Consider the following 19,577-nt stretch of genomic DNA (forward strand, 5'->3'; position numbering starts at 1 on the left):
TTTAACGGCCCAGATTCTGCGGGGCAGGAGCAGCTGGACCCTCCGGGGTCACATACGCCTGATGGGGAGTTAGCACCCTGACATAAATCCCACAATCTCATAATCTCCAAAACTCACCCTGGTCATCCCGCCATCCACGACAAAGTCCGTCCCATTGACAAAGCTGCTCTCGTCGCTGGCCAAAAACACAACAGCGTGCGCCTGCTCAATGGCCTCGCCGAACCGACCGGTCGGGAAGTGCACTTCGCGCCGGTGCCGCTTGGGCTGGTCGTCACCGAGCCAGTCCTGCAGGAGGGGGGTGCTATGGACACAAACATCAGTCAGAAGAGTTCATCCCGTTTGAACCGGGTTTGCAAAATAAAAACATACTTGAGCGGAGCAGGGCACAGGGCATTGAACCGGAATCCCTCGCGCGCATGCACAATCGCCAATTCCCTTGTCAGAGCCAGCACAGCGCCCTTACTGGCCGTGTACGCCAATTGGGGCGTGGCACTGCCCACCAGGGCCACAACACTCGCCGTGTTGATAATACTGCCTCTCGCCTTCTTATGCCGACGCAGACTCTGCACAGTATGCTTACAACCAAACCACACGCCCTTGACGTTGATGTTATGCGTCAGATCCCAGATCTTCTCGGGGGTATCCACGGCATCGGCGTCGTCGGCATGCATGATCCCCGCGTTGTTGAAGATCACGTCCGTGCCGCCCCAGCTATCCTGCGACTCGACCATGGCCTGCACGTCGGATTCCTTCGACACGTCGCACTTGGTCGACTCGATGCGGCCCGCGCTTGGGACGAGCTCTTTCACCTTCGCGACCGCTTTCTCGAGTGCAGGTGGGGATATGTCGGCCATGAGCACATTGGCGCCTTCGCGGGCAAAGAGGATGCTTGTTTCGAGGCCGATGCCACTGTGAGAGGTGGTGTTAGATTGATTTGAAGGTGATAGCTAGTCATTGATTCATACCCTCCTGCACCGGTGACGATGGCATTCTTGCCTTGGAGACGACCTTGGGGAGCGGTGGCAGACATTGTGTTGAACTGGAGAATGGGGTTAACAGTGATTCTCCTCAATTGTCGAGTGCACGAAGTACTCACCAGTTAGTCAGGGTACCGGTGGAAGTCAGTTGCAGACCGACCACAGCTCCTTTACATACCGCGGGGCACGTGGGGGGAGTTACGTAATGCGCCAGGAGTCGGACATTGAGCACATGATCTGATATGGCTGGTTGTTATCTCCCTCCAGTGGCATCGTTGAGACGGCAGACCCTGGCTGGAGCTGGCTGATAAGTGATAAGCAAGACTGTGTCCAGCTGGGTGATCCGTTCCAACCCGGTAAGTCAGTATCTTATATCCAAGAGCACAGACGCTGACCGACTGGTCACTCCCCCTCCAGCACCGAGCACTTCAGCTGTCCCTGACCATGTCGTCTTCAACAGACCCCGAGGTCACCCCCTCCAATGTCGCCCACATCCTCCAAAACGACCGCCGAGTCAAGGTGGCCGGCGTCGACGTGGACGGCATCCTGCGCGGGAAACTCATGCGCAAGGAGAAGTTCCTATCCATCGTGACCGAGGGCTTCGGCTTCTGCTCCGTGATTTTCGGCTGGGACCAGCACGATGCCACCTACTACCGCGAGCTAGCCATCAGCAACAAGGAGAACGGGTACCGCGATCTGGTGGCCGTGCCGGATCTCAGCAGTTTCCGTCGCATTCCCTGGGAGGACAACGTGCCCTTCTTCCTTGTTAGTTTCTTGGATCCCGACACGCGTGAACCGGTGTGTGCATGTCCACGGGGATTGATGAAGCGCGCGGCGGCGAAGGCGGAGGCGGCGGGGTATCGGGCCATGGCTGGAGGTAGGTGGTACAATGGCATCAACAAGCTCTCGTGCTGACATTTCACAGCCGAGTACGAGTTCTACCAGTTCCGCGCGCCGGGCGACTATTCCACGCCGGAGCGCGCTGCGTCCGCAACGGCCAGTTTCCTGCAGACGAACCCCGCGAGTGCGCTGCCTGCATTGACGGAGGGAATGTTCGGATACTCGATCACGCGACCCATTCATAACCAGGATTACTTCTATGGCATCTTTGATGCGTGCGAACAGTTCCGCTGCGATATCGAAGGGTGGCATACGGAGAGTGGGCCGGGTGTGTTCGAGGCTGTAAGTTGAAAACTGCAGTGGGCTGGAGGAGCGTGGGCTAATCGGCGGTCCGGTGGGCAGGCATTACAATTCGGAGAGGCAAAGGAGATGGCGGATAAGGCCGGGCTGTTCAAGTATGGTCCTTTGGTCTAGGGTAGTGTTTCCCAGCTGACCCTTTTCTCAGATACGTCGTCAAGGCATTCGGCATCAAGCATGGCATCACGCCGTGTTTCATGGCCAAGCCGCGTCAAGGACTTCCCGGGAATAGCGGACACATGCACATCTCGCTCGTGAACGCAGACGGCTCGAATGCCTTCCTGCGCGATTCCCCGGACCCATCCCCGCCTTATCCCGATCTCGCGCATCTCTCCGACCTGGGACGGCACTTTCTGGCGGGGCTGCTGGACGGGTTACCGGACATCATGCCGCTCCTGGCGCCGACGGTCAATTCCTACAAACGGCTGGTCGAGAACTTCTGGGCCCCCGTCACGGTCTCATGGGGCCTGGAACACCGCGCGGCATCTATTCGGCTGATCTCGCCGCCAACCGCCAGCCCCAAGGCCACCCGGTTCGAGGTGCGCACGCCCGGCGCCGACACCAACCCTCACTTCGTCCTGGCGGCCATTCTGGCGCTGGGATGGCGTGGAGTCGAGAAGAAGCTCGCCATTCCTGTGCCCCCGTTGTCCAAGGGCGAGGAGATGGGCGGGGCAAGCGACCCGGGCGCGCGTCTGGCCAAGTCGTTGAAAGAGGCCACGGCCACGTTCATGCGGCCGGACAGCGTTGCGCGGGAGGTGTTTGGTGATGCCTTTGTCGACCACTTTGGAGGGACCCGGGAGCACGAGGTGCGCCTGTGGGAGGAAGCCGTGACGGACTGGTTCGTTGATCCATCTGCGTTACTCTTTTGGGATTACATATACTGACATGCTCGCAGGGAGATGCAGCGTTATATCGAGACGGTTTGAGAGGATATGATACGATACCATGTAGTGTAAATAGTGGCAATTTCTTGATTTGGCTCACATATCACATGTGCATCACATGTAGTTTGTTCATCATCACCGGAACAAGTCGGACAGAGATGTCAGCCTGAGGCCAATGAATCAACCGCGGCTTAGCTTTGGGTTTGACTCTCTCACGGAAGAGTTAGGAGCCCACGAGAATCATGGCCAGCCATGCCTCAGCCTGCATCGTGGATGTCATCCCACCTGGCCCCCGTTCAGAATCATATAAAACCCCGCGGTCGGCCCTGACAGAAATCGAACATTCATCAGGCCGAGAGGACTCGGGCTGCGGCGCATCCCGATCGGGAGCAGGGCAGATAGGTCAACGTCGGCCGAGAGGGAAAGGGGGGGTTTCCCGCGGAGAACTCTCGTGGCTGGTCCCTAGGGTTAGGCGGTCAACCCTGGCCGAGCTGGTCATTGGCTGGCTTGCTATCGGGTAGGCGGGTGAGCTCGTAGCCGCGGTTGTTTCTGCTTCTGACGTATTCCATCTCCGCAGGTCGGACAGCCGGAGCAGTGGGTGGTATGTAGTATATAGTCAAGTGGCCCGATTGAATCATCGTTTTCTTCTTCTAATTACGATTATCCTTCCCATCTAACTGCCCCAAAATGGCCCAAATCGAGTCCCACCTCAAGGATGTCGCCATCCTCGGCGCCATCCCCAATGACGCCCGCAAGATCCTGACCAAGGAAGCTTGTGCCTTCCTGGCCATCCTGCACCGCACCTTTAATCCCACCCGCAAGGCCCTGCTCCAGCGCCGCATCGACCGCCAGGCCGCCATCGACAACGGCCACCTGCCCGACTTCCTGCCGGAGACCAAGCACATCCGCGAGAACGATGCCTGGAAGGGCGCCCCCCAGCGCCGGGTCTGGTCGACCGCCGCGTGGAAATCACCGGCCCAACCGACCGTAAGATGGTCGTCAACGCCCTCAACTCCGACGTCTGGACCTACATGGCCGACTTTGAGGACTCGAGCGCGCCCACCTGGGACAACATGATCAACGGCCAGGTCAACCTGTACGACGCCATCCGCCGCCAGGTCGACTTCAAGCAAGGTGGCAAGGAATATAAGCTGCGTACCGACCGCACTCTGCCCACGCTGATTGCCCGTGCCCGTGGCTGGCACCTGGACGAGAAGCACTTCACCGTTGACGGCGAGCCTATCTCTGGCGGCCTGTTCGATTTCGGTCTGTACTTCTTCCACAACGCACAGGAGCTCGTCTCCCGCGGCCACGGACCGTACTTCTACCTGCCCAAGATGGAATCCCACCTTGAGGCCCGCCTGTGGAACGACGTCTTCAACCTGTCCCAGGACTATATCCGGATGCCCCGCGGCACGATCCGCGGCACGGTCCTGATCGAGACCATCACCGCCGCCTTTGAAATGGACGAGATCATCTACGAGCTGCGCGACCACTCCTCGGGCCTGAACTGCGGCCGCTGGGACTACATCTTCTCCTTCATCAAGAAGTTCCGCAACCACCCGAACTTCGTCCTCCCTGACCGCTCCGACGTGACGATGACCGTCCCCTTCATGGACGCGTACGTCAAGCTGCTCATTAAGACCTGCCACCGTCGCGGCGTGCATGCAATGGGCGGCATGGCGGCCCAGATCCCCGTGAAGAACGACCCCGCGGCGAACGACAAGGCCATGGAGAGCGTGCGCGCCGACAAGCTGCGGGAAGTGCGCGCCGGCCATGACGGCACATGGGTCGCGCACCCGGCTCTGGCGGCGATCGCGTCAGAGATCTTCAACAAGCACATGCCGACGCCGAACCAGCTCTTCAAGCGCCGCGAGGACGTCGTCAACATCACTGCCAATGACCTGCTGAACACCAATGTCCCCGGCAAGATCACCGAAGACGGCATCCGCAAGAACCTGAACATCGGCCTGTCTTACATGGAAGGCTGGCTGCGCGGCATTGGCTGCGTGCCTATCAACTTCCTCATGGAAGATGCTGCCACCGCCGAAGTCTCCCGCTCGCAGTTGTGGCAGTGGACACGCCACAACGTGACCACTTCTGAAGGCAAGCGCGTCGATAAGAGCTACGCTCTGCGTCTGCTGCAGGAGCAGGCTGATTCGCTGGCCTCGAAGGGTCCCAAGGGCAATAAGTTCCAGACTGCAGCAAGGTATTTTGCCGGTCAGGTTACTGGTGAGGATTATGCGGATTTCTTGACTAGCTTGCTCTACAACGAGATTTCGTCGGCTGGTACTGCTGCGAAGCTGTGAGGAGGAATCTCGCTGGACACGGAGAGCTTGATGATCATGAATACCCTTTTTCCTTTCCCTCTTTCCTTCTGCTGTCGCTTGTTTACGGTGAAGAAGCCATGACGTGATCTGTCCCTCCCTGTGTTTATGTTTATGTTTATGCGCTTGCATTGTTGTACAACAGTCATTGAATTTGCGTCGATTAAGTTTACTCCATCAAATTGTCTTTTATAACTGGACAGTATAAAAGTCAAATGTTCACTTCCTGATAATTCCTGAAATTGGACTGAGTAGATTAATCTGTTCGGGCCGTTTAAGCAACCCCAGACCCTTCTAAAGCTCAGTGTGCAGCTAGACCGTCAATTGACTAGTCTAGACTGCTCAAGTCTCCGATTTTCCACCCATTGGGTTAGCCTATCGACTTCCTCTTTCTCATCGCCTGCGGACATTTCGAGGAGTGCCTTCCTGGCTTCAATGAAAAACTCCAGGGCATCATCAAATGTTTCGTTGAATGTCCAGCCATCTCGTTTCACCAAATGGTCGACCGAATCGAAGATGTCTTGAACTTGACCATCGATTTGGCATTTAGATCATCCCACACACAGCCAAGCCTGGTCCCTACCGCCTCCTCCATGATGATGTATTCTGATTCTACGGGGTTAGCGTCCGTGGCACTCCAGTCGAATACACGGGGAATAGGATTCTTGAGAAAATCCCGAGCCTATCCACACCCGTATATTAGCTGTGTCATGTCAGATTCGCACAATCAACTCACAAGCTCCATGGTAGCAACCTCCGAGGCAGTCGTGTAGAATGCAGGCCCAGCTTTGGGTGTTGGAATGCGAGCCAAAACCTTCTTGCCGTCATCCATAAGCAGGCTAAATACTTTGTTGGACTGCCCCTCTGCTAGCTTGGTTATTGAGATACAAGATTCCGATCCCACTGCTTGGGCAGCGATGTTTTGCAGCGCTGAGACATTGAAGGCCTTGTATCTGTCTCGAAGCTCCTGTTCTTCGTTCCATAGCCAGCGTCCTCCTTCATAGCGGGAGAAGCTTTCATTTTCGTGCTGGCAAGATGGCTGTATTGGCTTGGTTGAGCTTAATCGCCGAATCGCCAGGGTTTTGTGGTCTTGTCGAATCAGCTTGAAAAAAGGGTAGGGCGAACGGGGATGAGCGCAATTCTGTGTAAAGTAGGCCAGCTCCGTGAGGCCCAGCACTTCCAATGCGAAAGAGCGTCCAACGGTACGGGGAAAATCCCATTGCTTGGTGTAGATCGTCGGCAGTAAGCTGGAAAGGGATGTCCGACTAGAGGGAGGTTGGATGTCTTGGCATGTGGTACCGACAGGGATGCTTGTTCGACTTGGTCAAAAGGGGGTCTGTATCGGGTAGATGCAGGTGGCTGGGTTACTCATGAGTCTATTGTCTCCAATTCTAAACTGGAAAGTACTTTTTCGGTCAATGGACAATGGAAGTTTAGCAAAATGGGGATATATATTGCGAAGGACAGACAGTGGTTAAGGTCAAAACATATTGACCTCACACGAAGCAAGCTTGATATATATACATTATTCTCGGTCTTCTTTTCTATTGATCACCCAATTGCGCCCCCGCAATTGGCTGCAGACAAAGATCATCGGGACTCATTTCCAATCCTTTGTGGAAAGTCGAGCGGTCTCAAAACTTGTCCAATTTAGATGTACTCCCAGGCCATACCCTTGGTGGAGTTGGTCGGGACAGCAAGGGCATCGAAGCCAAGGCAGTCGTTCACATTGCCAGTGGGAACAGTAGCGTTGCGCAGCGCGGCGAACACCTGATATTTGGTAGCGGCAGGGGCGGCACGGCTACGGAACGGAACTGCAGTCGCGTTCTTAGCCGGAACAGGGCAGGCCATGAAGCCAGAGGCACCCCAGCCGGTGTAGGACCAGTAGCCGAAGGTGCTGCTAGGGCTGCTGGGAGGGGTGTACACGAAGGGGCCCTGCGAGGAGCCAGTAGGCTCGTAGGCCGAGTGTGCCTGAGTGAAACGCAGAGCTCCACGGGGGTCAACGTAAATAGCCTGTCCACCGGGGACCTCGACATCCTGATTGAGGTGTTAAGTCATTTCTAAACTATAATCGTGGTATCCGATAGAGGATGCATACCAAGTAGTGCCCGCCGTAGATCACGGTCTCGGTGGTGTTGGGGCAGTTGGGGACCACCTCCGAGGGACAGTAAGTAGCAGACTTGCCACCCAGCCAGAAGTTAGTGCCGGAAGCAGTCAGAGGCTCGAGGTGAATGGGAGAGCCGGAGTGGGCAGCGACAACGCCGAAGGCACCATTGGAGCTCTTGGACGAGGAGTGGTGGGATGACGGCAGAGCCGCAACCAGAGGAATGATGGAAAAGAGAGCGGAAAGCATCATCTTGAACGAAAGGTGAAATGTAGAGAGTGGTAGTTGTCAACAAGAAAGAGTGTGTCTATTATTGATTCGTGATGAAGGAAAATCCGAGCAGGTGGGAGACGCGATTTATACCTTGTTGCTGTGTTGTCGGGGCAGTCGCCCGTCCAAGTATCCTTCTCGAGCGATCATCATCGATTGAATCAGGTACCAATGACATCGATGGAGCCTAGAAAAATTATATCACTCGTGTGGCTAAGCTTAGCCACTCATCAGAGACACGCCTCCGGTCTCCGTCCTCCGACGCGGAATGCTCCATCCCGAAGGCCAAACTTGGCAATAGTATGAGACCAGCTGAAGCGAGTGACCAATGTCTTGCTGCCTAGATCTCCATGTATGATCTCAACCAGGGACAGCACCCTCCTAATTTGGAAACGGCACGATTGGTCGTCTCCACCAATGGTAGCACCCGGCATGGAGTGATCGACCTTCTGCAGCCCGAGATTTCGCCACACTAGTCCGGAGGAGCAGGATTGGTAAAATGATCGTAATCGTATTCGGTCGCTTTGCGCGGAGTATGCCTTGTAGGTAGCTCACGCAGGACAGAGCGATAGACCGGGCGCAGGTTAATGGTAAACACGGTTTGAGAAGATGATCGGGCGTCGACCCCTGAAGCTGGATTGTTTCGGACAAATCAGGTCGTAGGAGGTACGAGTAACGATCAGCAGTCGTTGTCTTGGAGAAGTGGAGACTGCCTCCTTAGTGTTCCTAGCTCCAGGAGAGAAGAATCTGCGAGAACAAAAATGTGCTGCTATCTTCAGTGTGGCTTAACTTTCCGTGGATCCACTTTGTCTCGGGGAATATGCCAACCTTGACATCATACAATTGAGTTGTGCCTGAAATGGAACGTGCAGTAGCGATCAAGGTACACTGCACGTTGTCAATAGACAGGGTTGCAATAGGGCAAAGTATCTAGCGAGTGGATTATCCGACCACACTTACTTCGTCATAATTATAGCATAGTTAACAGATCTTTTTGATGATTTGAGGACATCTTTGAGACAATATAACGAGCCTGAACGCATCGTATAGATTCGATATGCATCTGGGTCGCTATTTTGGGCTAAAACTTCGGTGTGTGGGGGTCAATTGGACAGAATATCCATTGCAGTTAACTTTATACATACTTAACGAGTCCTATTGAGGAATCACTGACGTTAATCTGCGGAAGTCTTCAGAGTGTGTATAAAGAGCAAAAGGGAAAAACTTGACAGACAAAGCTGGAGCCTGAAGCCGAGAATAATCCGCTTGACCATCAATACCACAGAAACTCTGTAACAAGACCCAATGGCTGCCGCATTTCCTGGAGATCACAGCGCCTCAACTCAGGTATGGTAGGCATTGCCACCTAACCTCCTGCCTTCAGTGAAGATGAAATATTTCCGTTGGAACACAATATTGGTCGCGTTTTTGTGTTCTTCTTCTCGCTCTTCCCGAAGTTTTCCGTCTCACTCCCATTGGCTTCGTGTGCCATTACAACAATATCGCCGATTCATTCAGGTCCTTCCACAACAGGAATTGTGCCTAAGTCTTTTTCCAGCTCCACAAAACACAAGTCATCCGGCAACACCAGATCTTTGAAGTGCTCACGGGGGAATGGTGTTTCTTCGCCAGTCTTGCGGTAGCCGCGGCGTATGTACCACAAAATCAGATTCTGGCGCGTCGAAAGCGCGTTCAACCCGAGGTTCGTGATGCCCCAAGTCTTTTGGGAGTAATCCTCAGCGTAAGCAAGTACCCGGCGGCCAACACCGCCGCGCTGGTATTGCTGGTCTACTGCGAGCATAAAGAGGCGACCGCGGTCAGCCGCCTTCTTAGAAACCCCGACAGTGGCCACAAGAGTGGCATTGTTGTCAGTGGCCATCAAAAATGCAGTATCTGGGTTGGTGATCGTGGCCAGGATCTCTTTGACTGCAATGGAAAAGCTCGAATTGAGTTTCTCATCTGCGGTCCACGCTGGTCGGCTGTCTTCAGCGCGAAACGCCGATTGCACTAGTCGCTGAACTTGCACCGCATCTTCTGGAGTTGCAACACGAAAATGCAGGTTGTTGTCGGTCATTTTGGTTTAGACGAGGGTTGTTGAACCCACGATGGTGTGCCCAAACCGAGGACTGACTTGCTTACCCGTGAGTTGTTTTCCACGCCCTTATCTGACATGCTCTAGTCCTATTTTGGAAACGCTCTCAAGAACCCTCGTTAGTCGCATCGCGTAGTCCATGCAGATATAAAAATATAGAAATAGTATACTATTTTAGTCTATGTTGCACTTTGTCTTCGGACGGTAAACATCGGGTCAGGCTTGAATTTTTCAATCTAACCATAGTCAATCAATTAGTACATTTGCCAATGAAACAACCTTACTTAAACATAATTTGACGCAGTCACCTGTTTGCTACTTCCCAACTAGTGTATCCTATGGATCGTCTCGCAAAACCTTTCCATCACTCAGTCGTACTCGCATCAACTCTTCTCCTGTGTGCCAGATGCTTACAACAGTTTCTAGAAACTTAACTTTGTTCACGATGCGCATTTTTGATTTTAAAATTAATAGCAAACGCGTATATCACTTCGGACCAGGGTAATAAGAAGTCTTCTCGAGATCCAAGCAAACGAGAACCAGGCCCAATACAAAATCACGACAGAAACATAAATCAGTCCTTGGATGAGGCCTCAGTAATATTCGCCACCGCGCTTTGAAGTGCGCTGGTCAGATCGCTGTGGAAGAAGGGCCTATTCATGCCGTGAACGATGGCAGCTTTGCGGCTCCTGACATTGCTGACGCTGATATCGTCGGACAACTTGCTTTCGTGACCGTTACCACTTCCGTCAGACCACTCCTCCACTCCACTAGCGGATACTACGGTCTTCGTGTTGGCCTCCAGGTCTGAAACCTTGGATTGGCGCTGGTTGGTGGAAATTTCAGCATGTGCAGCAGCCGATGAATTACCCTCAATCTCAGCCACACTGAAGATTGGTTTCCAACGATGGAAACCGTCCGTCGACGTCGGGCTCGGATACCCAAATCCAGCTGCAGAGAGAGCTCTCTTTGTCCACCTGTTGCTGATATGCGCAAAGTGCCATTGCACTGTCCGTGGTGATGCCCAGCGGTCCAATTGGTTGCGAACGTCTATCAAATTCTGGACTGAGGTGATATCCACATTATTCACAGACGAGAAGTCCAGTATAACAGCTTGTAAAAGTGGCAGGTGGGCGTCGCGGGCAACTCCATTCTCGCCGACCACTGGAAATTGCTCATTCCACGGTTGGTCACCCGGTTTAAGGTAGGCCTGTTGGTTTGTCCTCCTCGTAGTTTGGAAGATGGTCTGGACCAAGGAATCCGTGTAGTGATTGGCATTCGGGTAGTTGAAACCCTCTGTGAATCGGTAGATGAACACGCCTGGGAATGGCTGCTTCACCTCGACCTCTGGATTGGAGCCATCAACATGGTTCATGGGGAGGAAGATAGAACGCTGGTAGTCTTTGTCATCAGGTGGAGTTGGAGGGGTTTGCAAGCCCATGGATTTCTCATCGCTGGTTACCAGGTGGTCTCCAACAACCGAGTGGATTGATACTCGGCCTAGGAAGTGTCCGTGAGCCCGAGCTGTCCGGAAAAGGAAAACTGCCAGCGAAACGCAGATTGTGCAATAGATGCCAATTTCAATGCTAGTGAAAGTTGTGACAAGCACACCAATCCAGAAAATGATGCAGTCAATTGGAGAAACCCTCCAAAACTGATATACAGTGTTCGGTGAGGTAATAAGGTCACCAACAGCGTGGATAATGACTCCTGAGAGAGATGCTTGCGGGATATAGAAGAATAGAGGCGGGAGCGCGTAGATGGCTAATAGCACAACAATTGCCGTGATAACTCCAGCGAACGGCGTGCGGACACCAGCCTTAGACTTGATGGCGGTGCGGGAGAAGGATCCGGTTGCAGGGTATGCACCAAGAAAGGGACCGAGCAGGTTTGACACCCCAATGGCGACAAGCTCCTGCGAAGGGTTGATAGTGTAATTGTTGACCCTTCCAAATGACTTAGAAATGGCAATATGTTCTATAAGAAGAACAATTACCGCAGCCGGCAGTTGGGGTACGAAAGCGCGGATGATCTTAGGGTCCATTTGAGGAACACCAGCGTCTTGGAATCCCCGAGGAACGGTGCCGAGAACAGAGAATGCTGGGTTATCTTTTCGATGCAAGTTCACCGCCGCGCTGATCATGGTGTAAAACAGAATCACGAAGACGACGCGAAGTGTCGACAGAAAGAAGAAGAGCTTAGCACGATGTGGGTGCTTTCGCGCTCCGTAGTTGCACGCTGACCGGATAGCATATAACATGGCCAAAGCTGTCAGACCCATAGCGGCGTCAACTTGGGAAGTGGGAAGATAACGGAGGCTATCGATAATAATCTGGTAGGTCGGTCCGTGTGTGCTGAAATCGGCAGTTTCTCCTAGCAATTTTGCTACCTGTCCCGAGGCGATATTTAGTGCCGCTCCTGTCATGAATGACGAAATGGCTGGCAGTGGAATGAAATCGATAAGGATTCCAAGCCGAGCAAGCCCCAGAAAACAGACAATACCGCCAGCGATTATCGCGAGGGCTTGCGCGATTATGATAGGCGAAGCATCTGGGATTTGTTTTTGAACATTCGTAATCACTTCTCCAGTTAATGTTGACATGACTGCGACAGGCTAAATGGAATGAGAGTCAGTAGCGAATTCTTACTCTTTCGTCATTTTCAATCTTCAGCACTCACACCAATAGTAATGTCCTTGGATGTAGCAAAAAACCAATAGATAAGGACCCCCATGAAGGAGGTATAGAGACCAAATTCCACGGGCAGATTCGCGAGCTTAGCATAAGACATACCCTGCGGGATGACAACGCCTCCCACTGTGATGCCTATAATTCATCAGTGGGTTATTTGACAACTATGCGTCAAAACGTACCAGCAATCAAGTCTCCGATCAGCCATTGGGTGTTGTAGCGACCAATCCAGCGCGTAAAAGGAAATAGATTGTAGAAATACAGGCCGACGTCAGAGAATGATGGAGTGTGTTCGCGGATCCACTCGCCGGTGGACGGCTCCAGCTCCTGGTACGGGGATGTGTCCACGGTGCCAACAGAGAATGCCGACTCTCCGCGTGTGACTGGGTCAGTGGCAGCATCTTCATAAGCAGCCAGCTTAATCCCAAGGCCCTTGGCTAGAGTATGGCCAATTTTAGTCGACATTTTCTCTCCCATTTTTCCTGGGGCGCTGGACGAACGAAGCAGCGCACAGCGAACGTAGGAATCGAAGGGGGCTGTAGGTGTGGGATCCAGAATAGTGAAGGAAGAAGCGATATATATACGGGGATCCCTCTGTTGGAAGATAAATCTCGGTAAGTACGAACTTAGATTTCGGTGGCGTCTTGCGTGATCGGAAAGCAAAAAGATGCCATGTCAAAGTGCCCGGGATCGTTAAGTGTAGGCCGCTGATACAACGATCTAAAATAGGCAGGAACAGACAGCGATTAAACGCTTCTTCCGTGCGCCACATACTCCGTACTGTGGACAGTTCCAGGCAACACGTGGTGGGGAAAGCTATACGCCATTCTGTACACAAAACTGCTGCAAGCGAGGCATGGGCATTGGCTGCCGCATTCTTTAACGTTAAAGCGGGAGGCCCTGACGCGTGATTTCCATGGGTCTAGCCCGTAGAATATTATTTACGGGCGGTAAAGTTCGAGATTAATTGGTCTGTAGCACAGGGCGATGAATGATGCCATCAGCTTGAAAATCGCACCATTGCAGACCCACACGAGAGTTGTTGACAAGTGGGGTGTCCCGCAGAGCTTATTTCCCATTATACGAGAAGCGCATTTTGATCAAAACGTTGCTCGCTACATTCGTCCCAATTTCTGTGATTACCGATCTAGCCGCTAACAAGCACCAACTTGTCACTAATTAATTACCTGTTCCAGTTATGGCACATTCGCATTATCTCCAACTATTAGGGTTCATCTATGACATCCCTATTCTACGTCCGAGAATACCCGAGGGAATGTGAGTTTCAATGCAATCAGGGTCCAACAGCACGAGCATGATCAGCAGAGGGTTTCTTTTAACCCTCGGAAATACCCAAATTAACGTAAAAATTGATATAATCTGCAAAAACAAACTCACTCCCGTCGGCAGCCTCTTCCATATGAATGGCTTGAGACGAATGATGGGCGTTTCGTTCAGTTCGGGCCTTATTCAATTCTTGAATATGCGCTTCGTTTGCGCGCATCTCCAACTTTTGCTTTTAGTTCAAAGTTTGATGTGATGCCCGGTATGAGTCTTCCAGGTCGCCAAAACTCTCAAATAATATTTCCCCGGAGAGCTAAACATCCACTCACAAATCCCGTTCCGCGCGAGTGTAGCAGGCAAATGGCAGCCACGTAAAAACCAGTAGTAATATGGAACATCTGCGGCAAGAAATTGTCTTAACTCCCTGTAGATTACAGTGCTGCCTTTGATTCCATGACCGTCGGCGAGGTTTGCGCAAACTGACCAAACGAAAGTCAACGATCTGGCAAATCTTGCGAAAGTAAAACTATTTTGTCTAACATTCCACCCTCTACTGATTTTATAAAGAGAGGATCTGTGATTGACGAAGAACGACTGCTTCGTTTAGCGAATGGTCATCTTGCTCATAAGTCGCCGAGCTTTGGGCTATATTATTCTACTTCGTCCACTAAGTAACTTTATATAACAATAGCGATTATCTTAGCTGAACCATAAACGTTTAAAAAGGGTTGAGTGGTATGAAAACAATGAAGTAGGGTGTGTGATGGTTGATGATTATTGATGATGTCATTGTCCCTTGCGTGGGAACTTCCTCGAATCCCCCCGTTCAACGATTTTCAGCACCATTTCCGTTCTAAAGGCACCAAACGTTGGCATCGCTATGTCCGACAAAGTTAAAGAAGCAGTCCTCACCGAGGCCAAGGACATCAAGGCAGCCTCTCAAGATGTTGTCAAGTCCGGCGCATACCTGTATCCATTCAAGGTAAGCCCCTTTTTCAATGAAGTCTGTCCACCGCAGGCTGGAACATGCATTGAATGAGATGATTAGGGTATAATCTATTTTGCAACCCATAAAGATCTCTGGGACCCTTTTATTTCTCGTGCTGGGCGGACCATCAGTCTAGGGATGGGCGTCACGACATTCATGTTCTTCTTCACCTATGTGCCTCAGTTGGCCATCATGGCCTTTACCAGTGGCCCATTGGCCGCTATCTCTGCAGGATTGCTCGTTCTTACCGAAAGCTCTACCATCACGAACATTCTTTCGCGCTCTTTCCTAGGCGAGGATGCCCTCCTTGATACTTTTGATGGCACCCTCATTGCCCGCGACCAGGAGTCTCTTGTCGCACAAGGACGCCAAATAAAATCTCGGTCGGGAGGAAGAGCCGCTGTGGCAAGGCTAGGGAAGACTCTGACTCGACCCCTCGCGCGTATGAGGCCACAGGCGCTTCTGCGATCGTTGATCTACCTGCCCTTGAATCTCATCCCCGTTGTCGGAACCGCCCTATACGTAGCTGTGCAGGGCAAGAGGGTTGGTCCGGCGCTACATGCGCGCTACTTCCAGCTAAAAGGGTGGGACTCTATCAAGCAGGATGAGTGGGTCACAAAAAACCGAGGGGCATACACGGGGTAAGTCATATCTTTTCAATTCGTGTCCATATGGATGGTACATGATGCTAACCAACTCTCAGACTGGGCATTGCAGCGTGTATGCTTGAGATGGTGCCATTTGCCTCTATCTTCTTTTCATTCACGAATACCGTTGGGGCGGCCTTGTGGGCTGCAGATCTAGAGAAAGCAACCAAATAGGTGGTAGGCGAGGAATGAATCAGAAAACCCTCTGTTCTACACATCCTGCACATGTGGGTGCATGTTTGACAGCGAGAAATATTCATATTGAGTAACATCAACTGGTCAGTGTTTACAGAGCACAACTTGGATTCATCCTTAACGGTGTCACTAGCAGCTGATGCCCGAAGGAACGTTCTCACAGCTGCCGTAAGTTTTACCTCCCGTAACAGTAACGTCAGTCCAAGTCCAGTCGGAGCAGGCGCCACTGCCGCAGACAATGACGACGTTGTAAGCACTCGAATCAACCCCATCGCTGCCGGAGACATTATCGACAGTCAGACCTGTGATAGGAATGCCGCTTGTCGGACTGCCCTTGAGATCGCCGCCATCATAGTTTTGCTCAATGAGAATGCCGTAACTAGACACTGCCGTTAATACCCATAGTGCTGAATTGTATGCAACTTTTTGACTTACCCGGAGATAGAGCTCAATGTGATTTCGGTGTAGGTCACGTCGGTGATCTCTCCAGTATCTCCCTCGGTAGCTTTAATCCGGATACCTGGAATTTGTATTTCATTAGTTCAGAAACGTCCGGTGGGCATAAGAACTCGCGTGCTTCCTTACCATTGACAGAGTTTTTGACTTCTGAGTTTTTGAAGGTCACCTTGCTTACGGTATTATCGCTTCTTCCTCCAACACTTCCAATGGACAGCCCATGACCTCCACTGCAAACTCCATTCTCGAACGTGATGTCCTGGCGGTTGTAAGCATCTTGACTAAGCATATTGAGCTTTCCAATGACATACCGTTCCCGAGTTCACTGCAACGCAGTCATCCTGATTATACACATTGGCACCCGTGATCACGACGTTATTGCTGTCGCCAATATCAAATCCATCGGTATTGTGACCCCCTTCAGTATCACCAGCTTCATTGTTAATTGTCATATCCGTGATAGTCAAGCCATCGGCATTGTCGATGCTCACAGCCTGGACTGGTGTATTCTCAATGTAAAGATTCGTGATGGTTGACGAGGTCAAATCATGGGCATAGAAGAACTTAGGTTTCGTCTTTCCACCATTGCCACCCTCACCATCCCACCAACGCGATCCATCGGGGTTCAGAGTGGCACCGCTAGCACCTTCGATGGTAATTCCTGTTCCCGATATCTGGAGCAGAGGTCCATCCCATTCCTTATACCCCCAAGTAGTCTCGCCCTCAAAAATGACCTTGGATGTTTACTTAGCACAGTCCGGGAAAGGACGACGAGATGAGCAGAAAGGGAAAACGAAGATGTGGAAAAAATATAATAAAATGAGTAACGCATATTTGCTTGGCCTTACCGTGGTATCGTCTTCCAGATCAGTGAGATCAAGAGTTACACCCGATGGCACGGCGACATTTGACAGAACAATGGTAGAGCATGATTTCTGACTAGCGCTCGCAGAAGATGCTCCATTAGAGCCGGAGAACGTGCAACTGGTAGCTCTTTTTGCTAGATTTGCATTCGGGGCCTCCGTGACAGTAGGTTCGGCGATTGGTGAAGCCAACGTGCATGCTGCCAGGGCAGTAAACACCAAGGCGCTGAGGAGCCTGGGCATTGCGATTCGAGATGTATAAACTTTCTTGATAATATGTTTTAGATGTTTCTTTTTCCCTGTGCTGCTAAGTGGGATCAAGTACCCTTATATATAGCAGTCAGGGCTGGATGGTAGTCTCCGAGGCAAGGAAAAGTGCTTCCGATGTTTCCGTGAACGAGTTCCTCGTTTATCCTCCAATAAATGGAGATTTCACAACTCTTTCTTATGATATTCGATCGGTACACAATAATGCCGTGTCTGAATAAGTATTCCTAAACCATTTAAGCTGGGAGGGTGGTTCTGCAGCATAGTTTATGTACTAGGCAGCCAATGGGAAGAAATTTCCCCGCCGGAGCTAATGAAACTAATTATGCCACTCTACCCCAGACAAACCCGGAACAGGGGTAGCGGTTAGGCCACTAGAATATCCCGTCCAATTGTGAGAAGGCCCGCCTTCTGTTTCAGGAGGGTCCGATCGTCGTTCCTGAACCCTTGTAGCCTAATCCCGGTGTTTCTTTTTACCACCAGTCTTTTATTAATGCGAGACATCCTCTACGCCCCCAGAAATCACATGGAACTGCAGGTTCCAAGCCACGCATTTACGACGTCATATCCTTCAGTTTCTCCTTATCAAACACTTACAGATCCGTCGGTAATCCCCCCTTCATTTGACATACTGATCGAGGGGTAGGTTGTTATTTGGGATTGTAGCGCTGCGGTGACCGACCTTTCAGCTCGAGTTGCTTGATCACACAAGGTTCGAGTGCTGAATACACACATGCTGATAATGAAATTACAAATAGTTCACTTTTCAAATATAGTTGTTCGTACCGCTTTGGATAAGCCCCAATTTCTGGTACGATTTCCACCAATTGCATATTGTCGCTCCCCTTCCTAGCCTCTTCCACATCGTATCTTAAATAAGGCTTTCACCTCTTGTCTTGGTTGAGGGTGATCGCGCAGTTAGGTATAAACGAAAAGTTAGGTATAAACGAAAAGGAATATCCATCAACATCTCAGAACCATCGTACGACAGAGAAGGCAAATAACTGAATCCGTCAAGCACAATGCGGTTCTTTCCGGTCTTCGTGTGCACTATTGGTGGCGCCCTTGCCACTAGCCGCACCTCACCACCAAGTGGAAGTATTACAGTGTGTTCCTCGGGATGCAACTATTCTACTGTGTGTGGTTCCGCCCCAGGTTTTACGCTTCAGCTGACTGGAGGGCCAGATCCAAGCGGCAGTGAGCTCGATTTCGACTTCGTCGACTTCAGCCCATAGTATTTTCATCTATAGTGGTACCTATACCGAGCAGGTCACCGTTCCAGTTTTGTCTGGGAAGCTCACTATTTACGGGTATACAACTAATACTGCAACCTATGCCGACAATGTGGTGAATTTGGAGTGGGACTCTAGCCTTGCTAGCGGTGCGGCCGATGATGAGGAGACCGCAGCACTCATCAATTTATCACCGAACGTAGCAGTATACAACATCAACATCAAGAATACCTACGGCAAAGGGAGCCAGGCAATTGCGCTTTCTGCGTATAACACACAACAGGGCTACTATGGTGTCGGCTTATACGGCTATCAGGATACCCTTCTAGCCGAGACCGGCAACCAACTCTACGGTTATTGCTATATCCAGGGTGCGGTCGACTTCATCTTCGGCCAGCATGCTAGGATATGGGTCACTAAGAGTGATATCCGCGTCAGCGCTGGCGGCGGTTGCATCACTGCCAACGGTCGTTCGAGCTCTTCAGACACGAGCTACTATGTCATCGATGAGTCCACAGTAGCCGCTGCTTCCGGCTCTACGGTCAATGCTGAGACCGTCTATCTCGGCCGACCCTGGTCTGAGTATGCCACTGTCTGTTTCCAGGAGACATCGCTATCCGATATCATTAACCCGGCCGGCTGGTCCGAGTGGAGCACCAGCGAACCCAATACGGACGATGTGAAGTTCCAAGAATATGACAATACCGGTGCCGGAGCCAGCGGGACTCGTGCCAGTTTTTCGACTAAGTTGTCATCGGCAATTTCTATCAGTACTATCTTGGGGAGCGATTATGCCGACTGGGTGGACACTTCTTACATCTGAAAACGGAGAACCAGAGAGAAAGAACACAGTGGAAAGCCCCGATGTCCCCAATGTCTGATACTATTTTTATTATATCATAATCCCCTCGAGGTATCTGAAGAGCCTTTCAGTATGATTTGAGGTAGGCCATGACTTTTATCATTTCCATTCAATATATGCTCTCCATACTTTAAATGCCATCAGTCTAGCCAAAACGTACACCGTACCTAACTATGTAAAAATAAAAGGGAGAGATGTACGAACCGAGGTTGGCTCAGGAATGGTCTTATTGTATCGAATAA

The 19,577-nt window shown here is 51.5% G+C and overlaps 9 protein-coding genes across 9 annotated transcripts; 4 read left to right on the forward strand and 5 right to left on the reverse strand.

The window, feature by feature from the left end:
• Window position 1: 1 nt before the first annotated feature.
• On the reverse strand, window positions 2-1,030 carry N7474_002520 (putative short-chain dehydrogenase/reductase family protein; the record flags this gene model as incomplete). Its single annotated transcript, XM_057193935.1, has 4 exons — window positions 2-58; window positions 118-301; window positions 370-909; window positions 966-1,030. 4 exons carry the CDS (start codon window positions 1,028-1,030, stop codon window positions 2-4), a joined length of 846 nt encoding a protein of 281 aa, XP_057055290.1.
• A 391-nt stretch (window positions 1,031-1,421) lies between these two features.
• Window positions 1,422-3,100, forward strand: N7474_002521 (glutamine synthetase family protein; the record flags this gene model as incomplete). Its single annotated transcript, XM_057193936.1, has 5 exons — window positions 1,422-1,854; window positions 1,903-2,159; window positions 2,220-2,272; window positions 2,323-3,012; window positions 3,070-3,100. The coding sequence occupies 5 exons, from the start codon at window positions 1,422-1,424 to the stop codon at window positions 3,098-3,100; spliced, it is 1,464 nt and encodes a 487-aa protein (XP_057055291.1).
• A 645-nt stretch (window positions 3,101-3,745) lies between these two features.
• Window positions 3,746-5,367, forward strand: N7474_002522 (malate synthase; the record flags this gene model as incomplete). The annotated part of the gene is made up of 2 exons (XM_057193937.1): window positions 3,746-4,003; window positions 4,051-5,367. 2 exons carry the CDS (start codon window positions 3,746-3,748, stop codon window positions 5,365-5,367), a joined length of 1,575 nt encoding a protein of 524 aa, XP_057055292.1.
• A 1,668-nt stretch (window positions 5,368-7,035) lies between these two features.
• Window positions 7,036-7,741, reverse strand: N7474_002523 (putative IgE-binding protein; the record flags this gene model as incomplete). The annotated part of the gene is made up of 2 exons (XM_057193938.1): window positions 7,036-7,413; window positions 7,484-7,741. 2 exons carry the CDS (start codon window positions 7,739-7,741, stop codon window positions 7,036-7,038), a joined length of 636 nt encoding a protein of 211 aa, XP_057055293.1.
• Window positions 7,742-9,269: 1,528 nt separating this feature from the next.
• Window positions 9,270-9,833, reverse strand: N7474_002524 (GNAT family N-acetyltransferase; the record flags this gene model as incomplete). The annotated part of the gene is made up of 1 exon (XM_057193939.1): window positions 9,270-9,833. One exon carries the CDS (start codon window positions 9,831-9,833, stop codon window positions 9,270-9,272), a length of 564 nt encoding a protein of 187 aa, XP_057055294.1.
• Window positions 9,834-10,425: 592 nt separating this feature from the next.
• Window positions 10,426-13,030, reverse strand: N7474_002525 (SLC26/SulP family anion transporter; the record flags this gene model as incomplete). The annotated part of the gene is made up of 3 exons (XM_057193940.1): window positions 10,426-12,465; window positions 12,531-12,676; window positions 12,724-13,030. Coding segments are annotated over 3 exons (2,493 nt in total), but the record flags the coding sequence as incomplete, so codon positions are not given.
• Window positions 13,031-14,705: 1,675 nt separating this feature from the next.
• Window positions 14,706-15,634, forward strand: N7474_002526 (uncharacterized protein; the record flags this gene model as incomplete). The annotated part of the gene is made up of 3 exons (XM_057193941.1): window positions 14,706-14,807; window positions 14,874-15,454; window positions 15,517-15,634. The coding sequence occupies 3 exons, from the start codon at window positions 14,706-14,708 to the stop codon at window positions 15,632-15,634; spliced, it is 801 nt and encodes a 266-aa protein (XP_057055296.1).
• Window positions 15,635-15,784: 150 nt separating this feature from the next.
• On the reverse strand, window positions 15,785-17,217 carry N7474_002527 (glycoside hydrolase family 28 protein; the record flags this gene model as incomplete). Its single annotated transcript, XM_057193942.1, has 5 exons — window positions 15,785-16,034; window positions 16,091-16,175; window positions 16,241-16,370; window positions 16,423-16,845; window positions 16,960-17,217. The coding sequence occupies 5 exons, from the start codon at window positions 17,215-17,217 to the stop codon at window positions 15,785-15,787; spliced, it is 1,146 nt and encodes a 381-aa protein (XP_057055297.1).
• Window positions 17,218-18,263: 1,046 nt separating this feature from the next.
• On the forward strand, window positions 18,264-19,296 carry N7474_002528 (pectin methylesterase; the record flags this gene model as incomplete). Its single annotated transcript, XM_057193943.1, has 2 exons — window positions 18,264-18,377; window positions 18,427-19,296. 2 exons carry the CDS (start codon window positions 18,264-18,266, stop codon window positions 19,294-19,296), a joined length of 984 nt encoding a protein of 327 aa, XP_057055298.1.
• Between the last annotated feature and the right edge of the window lie 281 nt (window positions 19,297-19,577).

Source organism: Penicillium riverlandense (assembly GCF_028828495.1).
Source record: "Penicillium riverlandense strain IBT 135883 chromosome Unknown utg000002l_segment0_segment0, whole genome shotgun sequence".
NCBI classification, from domain to species: Eukaryota; Fungi; Ascomycota; class Eurotiomycetes; order Eurotiales; family Aspergillaceae; genus Penicillium; species Penicillium riverlandense.